Source organism: Fonsecaea monophora (assembly GCF_001642475.1).
Source record: "Fonsecaea monophora strain CBS 269.37 chromosome Unknown Scaff82, whole genome shotgun sequence".
In the NCBI taxonomy this organism is placed as follows: Eukaryota; Fungi; Ascomycota; class Eurotiomycetes; order Chaetothyriales; family Herpotrichiellaceae; genus Fonsecaea; species Fonsecaea monophora.
Genome location: NW_019174013.1, coordinates 14,063 through 29,160, shown reverse-complemented (window position 1 = coordinate 29,160; position 15,098 = coordinate 14,063). Strand labels below are relative to the sequence as shown.

At 51.9% G+C, this 15,098-nt stretch overlaps 5 protein-coding genes across 5 annotated transcripts; 1 reads left to right on the top strand and 4 right to left on the bottom strand.

The window, feature by feature from the left end:
• Window positions 1-14: 14 nt before the first annotated feature.
• On the bottom strand, window positions 15-4,085 carry AYO21_08918 (hypothetical protein; the record flags this gene model as incomplete). Its single annotated transcript, XM_022658858.1, has 1 exon — window positions 15-4,085. The coding sequence occupies one exon, from the start codon at window positions 4,083-4,085 to the stop codon at window positions 15-17; it is 4,071 nt and encodes a 1,356-aa protein (XP_022508797.1).
• A 626-nt stretch (window positions 4,086-4,711) lies between these two features.
• AYO21_08917 (hypothetical protein) lies at window positions 4,712-6,616 on the bottom strand (the record flags this gene model as incomplete). Its single annotated transcript, XM_022658857.1, has 4 exons — window positions 4,712-5,866; window positions 5,924-6,187; window positions 6,299-6,424; window positions 6,518-6,616. 4 exons carry the CDS (start codon window positions 6,614-6,616, stop codon window positions 4,712-4,714), a joined length of 1,644 nt encoding a protein of 547 aa, XP_022508796.1.
• A 3,114-nt stretch (window positions 6,617-9,730) lies between these two features.
• On the top strand, window positions 9,731-11,267 carry AYO21_08916 (hypothetical protein; the record flags this gene model as incomplete). Its single annotated transcript, XM_022658856.1, has 2 exons — window positions 9,731-10,790; window positions 10,846-11,267. 2 exons carry the CDS (start codon window positions 9,731-9,733, stop codon window positions 11,265-11,267), a joined length of 1,482 nt encoding a protein of 493 aa, XP_022508795.1.
• Window positions 11,268-11,338: 71 nt separating this feature from the next.
• AYO21_08915 (hypothetical protein) lies at window positions 11,339-12,046 on the bottom strand (the record flags this gene model as incomplete). The annotated part of the gene is made up of 1 exon (XM_022658855.1): window positions 11,339-12,046. The coding sequence occupies one exon, from the start codon at window positions 12,044-12,046 to the stop codon at window positions 11,339-11,341; it is 708 nt and encodes a 235-aa protein (XP_022508794.1).
• A 415-nt stretch (window positions 12,047-12,461) lies between these two features.
• Window positions 12,462-15,039, bottom strand: AYO21_08914 (hypothetical protein; the record flags this gene model as incomplete). The annotated part of the gene is made up of 2 exons (XM_022658854.1): window positions 12,462-14,840; window positions 14,890-15,039. The coding sequence occupies 2 exons, from the start codon at window positions 15,037-15,039 to the stop codon at window positions 12,462-12,464; spliced, it is 2,529 nt and encodes an 842-aa protein (XP_022508793.1).
• Between the last annotated feature and the right edge of the window lie 59 nt (window positions 15,040-15,098).

Below are 15,098 nucleotides of genomic sequence, written 5' to 3'. Positions count from 1 at the left end.
CCTTCGTGCGCTCTTCAATAGTACTCTCTAACTTTCTTCGTGGTTAGCAGTCTTCTACTCCCAATCCCGCTATCCTGCTTTCCAGTCCTCGCACTCGTGCCACGATCGAGATTGTTGACTTCAGACTTAATCTTCTTCTGGCTGTAAAGCAGCTCACTATCGTCAGTCAGCGGGCTTTGCGGATCGCTTGAGAAAGTGAGGTCTACCACAGGTGATCCTGAAGAAACCTGGGACAATCTTGACTTGCTCTGGCTTTGCGAGACCTTGGTATTAGCCCGATGCCGAGCCGAAAGATCAGGACTGCCCTGCGGAGTTGGGCTCTTTCCTGCCTTTTTCGTCGCATTGCGAAGAGACTTCCTTGCTGGAGCCGGAGGGGACACTCTTTTGGTGAGCGATCGGGTCCGTCTGCGGTTTCTTTGGGTGGAGAGAAGTTCGCTCAGGGAGGGCAAATCGCTGTCATTGTCACTAATGCCGGAGTCATGGTACGATGAGTCGTGACCATCGTACCCAAGTTCTCCTAAAAAAGAACTCCTGTCTCCTATTTCTTCACCATCGGTTGTCATGTTTTGGGAAGGCATCGAGGTCTTTTGGGATTGCGACTCCGGTATCTCCGACTCGAGTGAGTTAGGCTCGCCTTCTGAATGGCTATGGTTCTCAGCACCAAGGCTTTCAGCTCCTAGTTCACCCTTCTTGCCACTCGACATACCGTTTGATGCTGTCTTCGGGTCAGAAGCAGAGGATAGATCAATCGAGGGAGCTAGGGAGTCCTTTTGTGCATCCTGATGCAAGCTGCTGTTGGTGTTGCCCGTAGATTCCGAAGAATGGATGTCCATTTGAGAGATGTGAGGATAGTCTACGGTTTCCTGGGTCGGTATCAATGGTGACGAGGTTGGAGGGAGCTGGGAGCTCCCAGTCGCGTCAGCATCACCTGATCCTTCGTTGTGAGTGGTACTGGGGTCCACGTCCGATGAAGTATTCATACCAGGCAAAGACAAGTCGAGGCCGGGGGATCTTGGACGAAATCTGTGGGGGTATTGCCCTTGCGGTTGGGCCTCTTCTTCGGCGGGCACAGAGGGCGCTTTCAAGTCACCGGCCGCAGGGTCAGGGATAGGTCGAAGTAAATCTTCATCTAGAGCTGAATTGAAGCCCGCCTCCTTGATTATCCCATTGATTTCTTGTTTGCGAGGTGTATCAATTGTGTCGATGGCTGAACTTTGCTTTTCTGCTTCAATCAACTGAACCTCTTGTTCTGCTGACTCAGGGATGTTGACAAATTGATTTTCGCTCGATGATAGAGGTGCGTCGCTGCCCCTTGACCCGCTAGCATGGTTACTATCGGGAACTTCGATCGTAGAGGGCTTGAACAGCTTCGCAGAGATCATGTCCGCGAGCGAAATTTCGCGGAGACCGTCGTCAGCCCCGGTATCTGCATCTTCACCGGCTAGCTCGAACTTGCCGTAGACTCTTTCGCCTGTACGTGGATCGACTTTACCCTTCGAATCTGCAGCTCTTGAGCCGTTCATCAAGTGGAGGTGAACCGTACCGTCCTCATCCACTTGCGTTACTTGGCCAATTCTGTAGTGAGACACTTCTGGTTGATAATTTGTCGAAGCATCGACGTGCAGTTCCTTGTAGGCAATAGTGGCGCCTGGCAGAACCATTGCCTGCTCGAGTTCTGGAAGGCTGTCGAGATCTTTCTGAGCTGGTATATCCGAATTTCCATCAAGTGTCGGCACAGCATGATTGCTCGAAGTGTCTGCTGAGACATCATCATATTCCAGAGTTGAAACAACAGGTGCAAAAGATCCCTTGTCCTTCCCACGCGACCGGTCATTTCTGCTCTGGTAATACTGGCTTTGATCACGTAGTTTCCGCTTGTTTCTGTCCGGTTTGGCCCACCCCTGTTCGAACGGAAATGGTGGCGGTGGTAAGAATGCCCCAGGCTCTTCGCATTCGACTGCCGATACGATCAATCTGTTCTTCCAGAAATCGTCATCAGTTCCCTCGACTGGCGACCGTTGTAGAAACTCGGAAGCACTGTTCTCATGATGACCTTCTTGCTGTTTTGGTTGCCGAATGTTTTGTGACAGCTTGACCCTCAATGCCTGGTCTTCTTTGGCGTTCTTTGGCGCTCTTAAGCCGAGAGAACCGAAAACAAGACGACGAGTACTGGCCAGATCAAGTCTTGCTCTTTTTGGGGTCGACTCCGGGGCAATCAGTGGTTCGGTTTGAGAGGTCTCAATGGCCTTGAGCTCGGCTGGCACAGACGCTGTGAGAGCATCGTTGGTTATTGCTGAGTCTGCGTAATCTGAAGACTTTAAGTTTTCGTCCTCACCCTCTTTCTCGGCTGATTTGACCGGTACGTATGTGCGACTTTCCACATCTGGTGCATCCTCTTGAACTGGAAGGTCGGCTGGCTGCTTGACACCTGACAACTGTTCTTCTTCCACCGTTTGTTGTTCCATGGTCTCGTACTTCGCTAGTTCCTCGAAGCCTGCATTTTCAGGGAGCGCTCCTTGCCTCTTAAGCTCATTGAGTCGCCTCCTTCTTTTTACCCTGGCATTGTTATAATGCGTTTTATGTGTTCCCTGGAAGGGAACACCTACCAGTGGTTTGGCAGGCTTTTCTGGAGATTCACGTGTCTGGATGGCTGCTGTAGGTGGAGCTGTCTTGGACACAAGTGGACTCTCTGCTTTGGCCTCTTCAGCATCGGACTCAGAGTCGGATTCAGAGTCGGATTCAGAGTCGGAGGATGTTGTAGCTTCTGACGAGGTGTCGTCTGAAGATTCAGACTCGGAATCCGAGGTAGAGGAGCTATCGCTCTCACTCTCGACTTCCTCCGGATCAAGCCCGGTTGATTTGTTGTCCACTTCAAGACCTCTGACGAGGTTCAAAACCCTCTTCTTGGATTGCTGCAGGGCAATATCTTCCATCATGCTATCAGCATCAGAATCCGTGTCGGTGTCGGATGATGTGAAACCGGAGCTCGAAGTCATATCTGAATCTTCGGAGTCATCTTCATCATCATCGTCCCCAACAAGAATGTCTCTGGCACTTTTCCGGTCTTGTCGATCACCGATTTCCCCTATTATATTCTCCGAGCCTCCGTCCCGGTCGTTCTTTAACTCAGCCCTGCCTTCTTGTCGACCATTGGACTTGCCATACACCTTTGCAGGTGAGCTATGTATGGGAGTGGAGAAGCCTTCAAATGTCTCGTTCTCATACTCTTCGCCGTCATCTCCGACGTCTCGTTTTCTTTTCAGCCTCTTGTCAAGGACTTGCAGTGCAATAGCCATGTTACCTGCTTGTTCAATTTCGGCAGCATCTTCGAGCAAGTGCTTAAGCTCCGAGGACAGGCGCTCGTCTTCATTTCCACCATCGAGGTCCGCCTCGTCTTCTGGATCGGCATCGGCATCATCGAACTCTTCTCTGATAGTGACTTGCAATTGTGAGTTGTCGACATCAGCATCGGCTTCATCTTCCACGTAGTCATCATCGTCCTCGTCATCATCATCCTCTTCTTCCCCGCCCGTAAATGGTACCAAAGCATTTGTGAACGCCTCTTCCTCATCAGCAGTGGGAAGGATGAGCCCAATATCTTCCCCTGCTGGCCCATCGGTATCCTCGTCAAAGAGAATCCTCCTCCTCTTTCTAGGCGGGATCAGAACACCCGGTCGCGCAGTCTTCCTCAACCACTGCTTGCCGAATGCCACACCATCAATCAAGTGTCTGCCGTCGCCTGTGATCTGATGTCGTCCGCCCAACCTCCTCGCCCTTAGATCGTCATTGCTTAGTGCCCTAATCACCACCTCATCATCTTCTCTCAACACACTATGTAGAGTCTGGTAGTGCAGACACTCGTACGTCAAGTATTGGTCCGCAGTGGCTGAGACTTCGACGACGTAGTCTTCCAGACCCCATTCGCCGTCCGCAGACTCTAGAGGAACAAGGTCGTTGACATCGGCAAGCAGGTCGGCGATCGTGGCAGAGCGGGACTTTGTATGCGAAGCGGGCCCACTGCCCGTTGTGTGTATGATGGTGACAGGAGGGAGAGAGTACCGCTGGATGAGGAGTCGAAGGCGCATTTTTTTGTTGTCAGGGCACGAGTGCAACTACTCACACGCATGACATGACAAGACAAGATACACCCCACCGACGCCTGACGACGAAAAGGAAAATGCAGAAAAAAAGAAAGAGTAAAATAAAAACGTCTCTGCGATTGGGGGGACCGTGCTCACATGCGAGGCAGATTCCGAGTCGGGGTTGATCGACGCTTGCTCTGCCAAGCCAAACGCCGCGATTCCACAATTTAGCGTAACGAGGCTGGGCAGCTGAGAAAGACCTTGCAGCGCTCCGGCCCTTAGGACATCAAGGGATGTACTTGTATGCCAGATGCGTTGATTCCAGTGTCGCCGGTCATGGCATATATGTGATTTCAAGCCCGAACATCAGGACGTTTGTCCAAGTGCGTTGACGAACCAGAAAATATATCTTGATTTCATATTTCATGAATTAAATAGTGTTAATTGCCCCCAAAACGCTCGCTCACATAGAGTGTCCCATATCTTTGACAAACTTCCCGTTTACTCCTTTCTCACTTTCGTCCACAAAGCACTGTTTTTCATACAATGGGAACACATTGGTTTCCCACTGGGACCGGGGCCGTATATCCAACAAAATTCGAGCTCAGAGCAGGCAGCTACCTCTCGTCTTAAGAAGCGCTAACGAGGAACGGGGATTTCCCAAACATGCTAGGCGGCGACTCTGGCGGCGTGGGTTGAACCTCCCTGAATGAGATTTGGATACTCATTGAGGCGAATTTGCTCTCCATCTCGGCTAATCTGCGCTCGAGATCCTTGATCTTTTGTTCCATTGCACTGACATCGGTCGTTTCGGTCGTCTCGCGCACGGGGGAGGGTGTCACAGGTCTCTCCTCCACACGTGGCTGTTGAACTGGGGCCGGAGCTGGGATGACTGCCTTCACTGGCTCCGGAGCAGGCGAGGGCGCGAGGACAGCCTCGGTCGTCTGTTTCTCGCCGTTGAGGTCGGCAATAAATTTCATGGCTTCTTTCCTTACATCATAGCCGAAGAAAAACTGACAGATTGGCGGGCTGTGCGGCATTGAGCCCGTCGGTGGCAGGGGACCTGAGTAGTATTTTCGGATCTCAGCTTCTTGTTTGGCATAGTTGGCCGCAGCCTGTGGTCCGGGAACGACAGGGTCTGTCAGGATTTGTGTCGCAGAAACTCGGGGTAGACGGAAGGCCTCGAATTGAGCTAGGCGTTGTAGCAGCTTCTCTGATGGCGCTGAAGTAACGTCTCCAGTGGCGGGGACGTCGGCGAGGAAGAGCTCCAGCGCGGCCGCATCTTCGATAGAGGACGAAACACCCTGAGCATGGGTCAGGAGCATAGGGTGGCAGGCATCGCCGATCAGAACAGCCTTGCCCTTGGTCATCTTGGTCAAGGGATCTCGTTTCATCTGAGTGTACACTTTGACCTCGGGCGACTTCAAAAACACCTTTTTCACAGCCGGGTGGAAACCATCGAGAACTTTCTCCAAGTCCTCATGCGTGGCGGGAAAGTTCCAGTCCTCAATCACGACATCGTCCTCACTTGTCGCATGTTGGCCCAGCTTCCGGTGCACAGCGAGCACGTTAAGGATTTCATTGTTTCTGCAAGGATAAGTGACGGCCATAACACCCTTGGAAGGCAAGGCTGGGGCCCAGAACCCGGGTGGTTGGTTCTCGAACAAGAATTTGGTCTCCTCGTCGGCGAGAATATCTTTCATGGGAATGAGGCATCGATATGCCGTCTGGCCGCTTCTCTTCATGGGGACCTCCTTGCCGGTGATCTTAGCGTTCATACGGTCCTAGTGCACAAGTCAGCGACCGTGTAACAGTATAGTCGTTCATAGGACAGCGCTAACATGCTGGCCATCAGCAATGATGACGAGATCTTTCTGTACGCTCGTTCCATCTTTCAAGGATATAACGCCAGTCTCGGGGTCAACGTCCATCACTTGTTGTCCCAGCCTGATGATCGCGCCAGCTTCCTCTGCTTGTTCCTTCAGGCGTCGATGCATGTCGACTCGGTGATAGAAGAACCACTTGTTGCCATATAGTTGTTCCGCATTGGAGAAGTTCAATGTTGGGGCCATTGGTTCCAAGGTGTCACCCTTTGGTCGACGGACCTGCATGCGGCTGTCAGCTGACACACTCTAGAAGCTGGCGACTAAGGATCCCAGTTGCAGACGTTGGGTAATCATATATCCTGGAATAGATGCTCAAGACACCCTCCTTACCTGGATATTCTCGATGCCTCCCGCTTTGACGGGATCAAACCCCCAATGCTCCAGAACCCGAGTTCCATTGGGTGGGATAGACACGGCAGCGCCGTTTTCGTTCTTGAACTGAGAGCGCTCGAAGATCTGCGGGGACAAGGTCAGTTTTTATCTCTTGATCATGCAATATGCATAGGAGCATAAAGGGGCTATCTTTCCAGGGAGCTGAGTCTGACTGACCTCAACGTCATGGCCGATCTTTCTTAAAGCGATGGCAGCACTCAATCCCGCAACACCAGCACCACAGATTCCCACTTGAAAAGCACCGGAAGCGACCATATTGACGCTTGTGAGGGGTGAAGATAACGACAGTCGTTTCCAGGTTTCGTTCTGGAGAAAGGACAAACTAGAAAAGAGTGGACGAACGGAAAGCAATAGTTAGAACGGGATGTACCACAGAATATGAATGCTGCGGCTCAGTAAAGTTGACAACGAAACGCCATCCATGCTGGTCTGAAAGTTACTTTTTATACCATCGCGTGCGTGCCACCCACCCTGCCCTCAGTTCATAGGTGTACAAGGTTAAGGAGACCAAGCGAGGTGGTTTCTCCTGCTAGTGGCTTTGATGCTGGGCAGCCGTGACGAGGGTGTGGACAAGATGGCGACCAGGCAAGTCAGGCCAGGTACAATAACCCCTGACACCTGCAGTCAGCCATATGTTCTAGCCCAAACTGTCCCGCCGAGACTCGAGATTGTAGGTTGAAGCCGCCCATCGTCAGACTTTCAGGCCATCGATTCGCGGGTTCCCAGATGAGGTGATATCAAAGAGGCGCAAAAAGGGAACACAGAGGGAGTTCAACATGTGGAAACTGGTAATCGCCGGAAACAGTTGGTGACCAAAGCCACCCGCCACCCCAGTCTAGCGCTCGGAACGCCCAGAGTCGTTAATACCTCGATGCTGCAAGGCCGAGACCACAAGCCCGTGGGCGGTGGAACCTGAACAGTCTTGGAAAAAAAAAACATTTTGAACTATACTAGCAACCGGGTACCTCATAGTTCCCCTGCCCAGAGCAACGGAGAATCCAAAGCCAAGATGTGTACAAGTATAGAACAAGTGGATGAGTGCCTGCACATTTCCCATGACTTTGACTACTGGAATCAAAGAGTAATGCTGACTGCGCATATGTCCGTAAAGCGTGGACGAGATAGCGATGTGTACCTTAGTACCGAGTAGGTAGATAGGTGTGTAACAGGGAGGAGGCTCAAGCCACTTTGAGCCTGTACGGAATATCCCAGTTGGGTGCCAGTCGATGCGTCAGCTGGCGAAAGACAGGGGTAATCCAGAGCCTTCGATAGGCTTTTGGAAGCTGCAGTGGCTTGCGGATTAAGAGACAATCTCCAATCTCCACGTGGTGTCGAGTGACCGTTTCGGGCCAAAAAGAGGCGTTCATCAGGGCGCGTCAGCTGCATTTGGGTCCCAAGCTAATTTAATGGGCGCTAGCCGAGGACTTGGGGACGGCTTCCAAGAGCCTATCCAAGGTGACCAGCCAGCCAGGCACAAGTCCAGGGGCTGCAAGGCCCTCGTAGTCCAGACCACCAATTTGAGGGGAGAAAGTCAAAAAAAAAAATGTGCCTCACGTGTCGGATGTTTGATGGTTTGATGTGAAGGTTTAAGGGGGCAGTGCCGTCTTGAACTCTTTATTAAAGGGATATTCCGCATATTTCGAACAATGTGAGGAAACAACAAGATCAACATTCTATCAACCCGCAGTTGAGCGATCGATCTGGGGAGCAGGAGAAAATGCGGGCGATGCTAATGGCAGCGAGTGCCGAATGAGCATCTTTAGGCCTCCAGACTCGCCGACTCCCGAAAGTACCTTGTCATACAAGTTAGAAGGATCTGAGCAAGTTTAGGGGCAACGAGGGGTCATCCTAGCAGTACGGAGTACTCAGAGCCTGGATGTGCAGTTCAATATTCCCCGAGAAGACGGTTGGTCGACTTTACCATCCGTTTGCCGATCTTGTCCTTTTGTCCTTTAGAGCAATGCAGGTATAGTGGGCTTCAACATGGGCTTGAGGAATTCGTTCCTGTCGCACAACACGAACCCGGGTCCCCCGTCAATCGCTTGCTTACAGGTCACCATGTTACCTTTGGCGACCCTAGTTCGCTTATCTTCTTGTTACATTCATTGATATAAGCCCGTGTAAAGGGATGCGTAAGGCAATTTCCCGAATGTGCCTCCTTTTTAGACTATCAACGATGTTCCCAGGCCTTTGAATCCTCAGAGATGGAAAGTGTAAGGTGGTCCTGGAATTGGGATTTTTCGGGCTGTAACTTCATCACTCCTACTGCTGACTTGCGGCCTCTACGGCCGCCGTAAGGACACTTTTCTTACGTTAAATCTTCACGTTGTTAGACAAGTGAGTAGGATAGGTGTGTTCTAGGGGTGACCCGCAATTGTGTCGGTAGGATTCGCCGATTTAGAGATACTGTTTTGCCGGGACTTCGAGGTCAGTCTTGTAATTCAGTATACCCAGTATAGTCCCGGACAGCCCTGATGATGTCGTCAAACCTCGCCCAGTGATCGAAAATCGAGCAGCAACTTATCAATAAGGCTGTGGCGCAGCAGGGGTTGAGAGCACAATGCTGTACAGAAAACTGGTGAAATAGTTCTTGTCCTTGCGTGATTGGCCCGCTGAAGAATCATGATCACGTGCACCAGATTTACTGAGGCTCTATCCAGACTAACCTCATTTGTACTAGCCTTTCAGAGCCTCGAGTGTCCTCAATTCAAACCGCAGAACAGTCCGCGAACATATAACCGGCGAACATACAGCCGGCGTCGATGACCGCGTCGTTCCAGGAAGGCGAATGGCCCTTAGCTTTCAATCTTGTATGTTGTTCCCTGCCTGCTAGCAGAGATATGCCCAGACAACAGTGCGACTCCCGAGAATCCCGACGAAAAAGCGATGTACCGATAACGGACTCTTGGACGAACAGATGGAGAGGAGCCCGATTCCTGCCGCTCTCAAGCATTACACAACAAGGGCTTTTTCTCCAACTACATGATGAAGGCAAGTTTGGCTCATTCGTGTCACCCTCGGCCATCAGGAGCATTCGACAAACATGCTCCAACAAGACCCCGCACGAGATGGTTATTTGCGTTTCGTAACGTCGAACTTCTCTCCAATTCCCATGATGTGGGGTGTGAGCCTATGAGGTGTGAGCATTACATGTCAGTGCTCGTGGGAACAATGGTCCCTCGAGCAATATAAAGCTGAAGTGCCGATCCAAACAGCTGACAATTTGCCATCCTCTCGACCCTGCCCAACTCGCCACCTGCGAATCCCCAGATCTGCTCGTCGACTCACCACCTGTTGGTCCTGCTTACGTATCCTACGACTTCAGCACTTAAGGATCAGAGGAGCGGGTCACGACTCCTACGAGGAAATATGGCGCCCAAAACTTTGAACGATTTGAAGCGCAAAGACCTGTTTCAGACAAAAGGATACATCAATGATAGCTGGGTCGATGCAGTCTCGGGCAAAACATTCGATGTGTACGACCCTGCTACACTCGACAAACTGGCGACCCTGCCCGAGATGGGCGCTGCAGACACCGACAAAGCCATTACAGCTGCACATGAAGCCTTCCAAAGTTTCAAAAAGACGAGCGCCCGCCAGCGAGCGAGATGGCTAAGGAAGTGGAGCGACCTCTGTCTCGACAACCTCGACGATCTTGCTTTGATTCTCACCCTCGAAAATGGCAAGACTCTAGCCGAAGCCAAAGGTGAAGTCACTTATGCGGCGTCTTTCCTCGAATGGTTCGCCGGCGAGGCGGAAAGAGTGCACGGCGAGGTCGTCCCTCCAGCTAACCTCAATCAACGAATCTTGACTTTCAAACAACCCATTGGTGTCGCAGCATGTCTGGCCCCCTGGAACTTCCCAATCGCCATGATAACGAGAAAGGTGGGTGCGGCGCTAGCAGCAGGATGCACAACAGTGTGGAAACCGGCTGGGGAGACTCCGTTAAGCGCTCTTGCACAAGCTGTCCTCGCGCATGAAGCTGGATTTCCAAAAGGCTCAATCAACGTTATTACCACTCTCAATCTTGTCAGTGAAGTCGGCGATGCACTGTGTAAGAGCAGTCTGGTCCGAAAACTGAGCTTTACCGGCAGTACTCGCGTGGGTAAACTCCTCGCAAGACAATGCAGTGATAGCCTCAAGAAACTATCTCTTGAACTGGGTGGTAACAGCCCGTTCATCGTGTTTGACGATGCCAAACTCGAGACTGCGGTAGAAGCCTGCATATTGGCCAAGTTCCGAAACTCTGGCCAGACCTGTGTGACTGCCAACCGCATTTTTGTCCAGAAGGGCATCTACGAAAAGTTTGCCGAAGCTCTGACGGTCAGAATCAAATCACTTAAAGTCGGCCCAGGAACCGAGGACGGAGTCTTCGTGGGTCCATTGACGCATGAGCGGGCCGTCGAGAAGGCGATGAACCACATCAACGGTAAGCAGCAGGTGCTTTTTGTGTCTTTCACTAGACGGTCGCTAACTCAAACCAGATGCTAAGAAACACGGCGGTCAGGTCATCCTGGGCGGCGAACCATTGAAGGACTTCAAAGGCTATTTCCTTCAGCCGACAATTATCAAGGGGATGAACCGGGAGATGATCACCACGCGGGAAGAGACATTCGCCCCCGTCGTCGGTCTTTACGAATTCGATACCGAGGAGGATGTCCTCAAAATGGCAAACGACTGCAACGTTGGTCTCGGGTCGTTCATCTGCACTGAAAACATCCCACGAGCATTCCGGGTCACCGAGGCATTGGAAGTTGGCATGGTGGGAGTCAACCTTGGAATGCTCAGCGCGTGCGAGAGTCCGTTTGGTGGCGTCAAGGAAAGTGGTTATGGACGAGAAGGTGGCCGACAAGGGATCGAGGAATATCTGAGCGTCAAGTCCATGCTGATCAACGTGGCCAACTAAGTCTTCTTGTAGACTCAGGGTATGGTGTCTAGTCACGCAGACGTGGATTTTTTTCAAAATGCCAGGAACCACTAATTCGCTTTTTTGCCTTTCTTTTCCGCTTCTTTCCCCTTCTGGGCGTTCCCCATGGCCGTCTTGATTTCTTCATAGTACAGCATCGCGTACCTCGTCAAGATCATGATACTGAGGGCGCGGTTCCTCGCCTCGGGAGCCCCCTTTCCGTGAGTCACGAGGTAGTAGACGTCGAGCCCGATCCCCCCGACCAGCTGCGCCCAACCCGTGACGCGCAGGACGGGCCTGAACGCCCTCACGCCGCCAAAGTACGCGTACATCCAGAAATGGTGGAGGCAGTTGAGGCACGCGAGGAGGTGCCAGTCCGAGGCGTGCAGGACGCGGAGGTACGTCAGCACGGGCGTCGTGATGTGGTGGAACGCCATGTGTTCGTTGACGGGGATCCCCGACGCGACCAGCCCGAACACGTCGACGTACTCGTAGAACTTGGTCAGGTGGTACAGGTACGCGAGGCCTGATGTCGTTACGTGCTCGAGGTCCACAAAGTGGAATGTCTCCGTGTCGTTGAGGACCAGGCACGCCAGCGCCAGCGAGAATAGCGCGTACACCTGGTTGTTCAGCCGGGTCAGCGGGCGCGCGAGGCTGAAGGGCCCGTTGCGCGCGACGTAGCCTCGCAGGGTGCTCCAGAGGAAGATGAACGGGCCGGTGGTCAGGATGACGCTTTGGAGCGACGTCAACGGTCTGCCGCTGTCGTCTTCAGAGGCCATGTCTATGCGGTTGCGCGCGAAGCTGAAGGGTTCTTTTCCGCAGGGTGGGAAATACGTGGAGCAAGTCAGACAGTGTTTTTCTCTTCCTCAAGGCTATCGTAACGCTCAAAGAGGAAGAATATGAGGAGATTTCTATTGGTACTACTAGCTGGTTCCATGAAACGAAAAACTTCTCTAGCAAAGATGAGAGTGAAGTATGGGTGAGTCACAAACACCTGCAACCCTGATGTAGCGTGGGCTTATAAATAGCCAGCGATGGTGCCAATGAGGTATAGGCAGAGTTCCACGAGACTGACCTGCCACCTAGTCGCTACTAACGTATGTCTACCGAGTAGGACGTATACTTGAAAAATCACTAATGGAGTCAGTCATTACACATGTCTATCTACCGTTTCCACAGTATTTGACCCATCAATCATCCGTTCAACTCAACTCTCCTCTTCAGAATGTTTCTGGCTTCTCCTTCACTGAGGTGATATAGGCCCATGTCCGCGAGAGCCTTTCGTGCTGCTTCGTTGCTCTCGAAAATCAGCTTCTCTACGTCCCAGAGTCCAGGCTTCTTGACGCCGGTATCATCAGTGATAGCCTCATCCGTGGTAGCTTGCCCTTTCGACTCCTCGTCGTTGTCATCATCATTGAATCCCCATTCGTCCTCTTCGCTGCTCTCCAGGGTTTGTGAAGCATCCAGAGAAAGCAAATAGACGGCCTCTTCGAGACGCTTGAGACCCGCTCCAGTAACTCCTCGCAGTCCGCTGTGTTTTTCGATGGTCGTTTTGATTTCGGAGAGGTCCCTGGCCAACTGTGCTGCGCCAGTGGCTGAGAATGTATGGTACATTATAACATTATCGTAGACCTCTCTCTGGAGGGTGGAGCAGTAATGCTTACATATCCGTCGCATGGGTCCTGGAGCCAGGACGCGAGAAAGATACCCCAGCAGCGTGGCTGTTGTCTGAAAGAAGCCATCAAGGCTCGGAGAAGGCGCCATCGCAGCTGGGTCGGACAATGTCTCCACAAGAGACGACCACTGAGCATGCTTGACGTATGCTCGCAGCGCCCCTCTCAGGTTGATGTCGAAGAAGCGGAGCATTTCCTCCTCACAGCGTTCGCGTAGTCGTCGATATGCGGAGGCAGTCTGGTCGAACAGTCCACTTCCGTCTGAATCCTCATCCGTTTCAACGCCGTTTGACTTGATGGTCGTTGAGGTCTTGTCCGCAACGTCCTCCACCTTCAAGTCTGTGCCAATGGACGCACCTGTGCCGCTGTTTGCTTGGGCGCGATATTGAAGTTCGTCCCACAGCTCCAGAAAGAAGACATCATCATTCCAATCCGACATTTTCCGTTCAAGAAATTCGGCACTACCAAAGATCTTGGCCAGGGATTCCAGCCCTTTCAACCCAAAAGCTTCGGCTTCAGACTGTCCCTGAAGTAACCGGCCGGCCGTGTGGGATGACACGAGATATGCCTGCAAGCCCCCGTGAAGATTGTTGTGATAATCATCGAAGATGGACAGTTGAATCTCCAGGAGAAACTTCATCTTCTGGCTGAACGACGAAAGGCCTCGATAGCGATCCGTGATCGTCTCCAAAAGATCATTGACGCGGATCGCCCCCTTTGTCGGCTTCGTCTGAGTGGCGTCTGCGTCAAAGTCAATCTCATTGCTATCTGGAGCATCTCTAATGCTCTTGTATCGAGAAAGAGCAAAGTCCTTTTCGACTTTGAGCCACAGAGCAAAGTAACCGTGTGTGGTCAGCACCCTCCAGGTAATCCCTTTCCACTCTGCCAGCATCCTGGGAATCGGAATGTAGCTCCAGGTGTCACGAATGGCACTATCAAACACCATCAACTCGTGCATAAAGTGAGATATCAGTTGTGGTTGTTGTGAAATCTGGGGCAGAAAAGACAGGCATTTTGCCTCGACCATCGGTAGCAGTGCCGTAATGAACGCGGAGACTGCGTCAGGGTAGAGAGTCTCCAGAGCCTCAGACTGGTGCGCCCTGTCATCCAGTATGGGACCCAGCATATCGCTCATGAAAGCGCTATGTGTCTCTAGCAAATCTAGGACGTGGGTGAGGAAGTACTCGGGCTTGTCCAAGCGATTCGTGGGCTTGTCTCCATAGAAATGGTATCTGAACCTCACTACCAATGGCTGAACCATGACCTCGAGCGGGAGTAGTACGATAGGTTCAGGCGTCGAAGATCGACTTCGGGTGTCAAGGTCTGCGTACGCTTCGATCAGGTCGGGCTCTTGTAGCTGGAGAAGTAATCTGACATTCTCCTCCCATTGATTCTGTATTTTGTGCTGGAGGTTCAACGTTTTTGCCGGCCATTTCATTTCTGTAAGACTTTCCTGCAAGCCTCTTTCTAGGGATGCTTTGATGAGGGCATGGAGCTGCTGCATTTGTTGCTCAAAGGCATACGTCAATTGAGGTGCTGCCCCTTCTGCAGCCGGCTGCGCATCCTGAATGTGCCTCCAAATGGCCCTCAGCCGAAGATATCCTTTGATTGATGCCTCCGGGTCCGCAGAAAAGTTCTCTTTCGTTTTGTGGCTCAAAGTGTCCAGTTGCTGATACACCTCGAGATAGCTTCGAGCAACTTCGAGACGGCGCACCTTTATCAACCTAGCTTCAACTTTTCTCGCGGCATCATCGCTAACGTTTGATTGTGCAAGGTCTCTGAGCCGTCGGTCTATGTCGGTGTGTTCCCTCTTGCATTTTTCGGCCGCTTCTCTCAACTCTCGGGAACGTTCATTGACTCTGTTTGTTGCCTCTGTGTAGTCTGTCCGCGCCGCTTCAAGCTGTGGCACATTTAGATACAGCCTGATTCAGGGACAATTAACCTCTCACCTGTTCCCGCAACAGGGTTTGTTGTTCTCGCACCCGTTGTACCAGGCTGTCCACCTGTTCTAGGTCCACCGCAGTTTGTATCTTGTCGTTTAGGTAGTCTTCCACCCGCGTCTGTCCATCCACGGTCTTGGTCATGGCGAGCTCAGCCATACTTGCAGACCGCGAAATAGTGGTTCAACAAAGGTAAAAATGTCACACTGCGCTTTGGA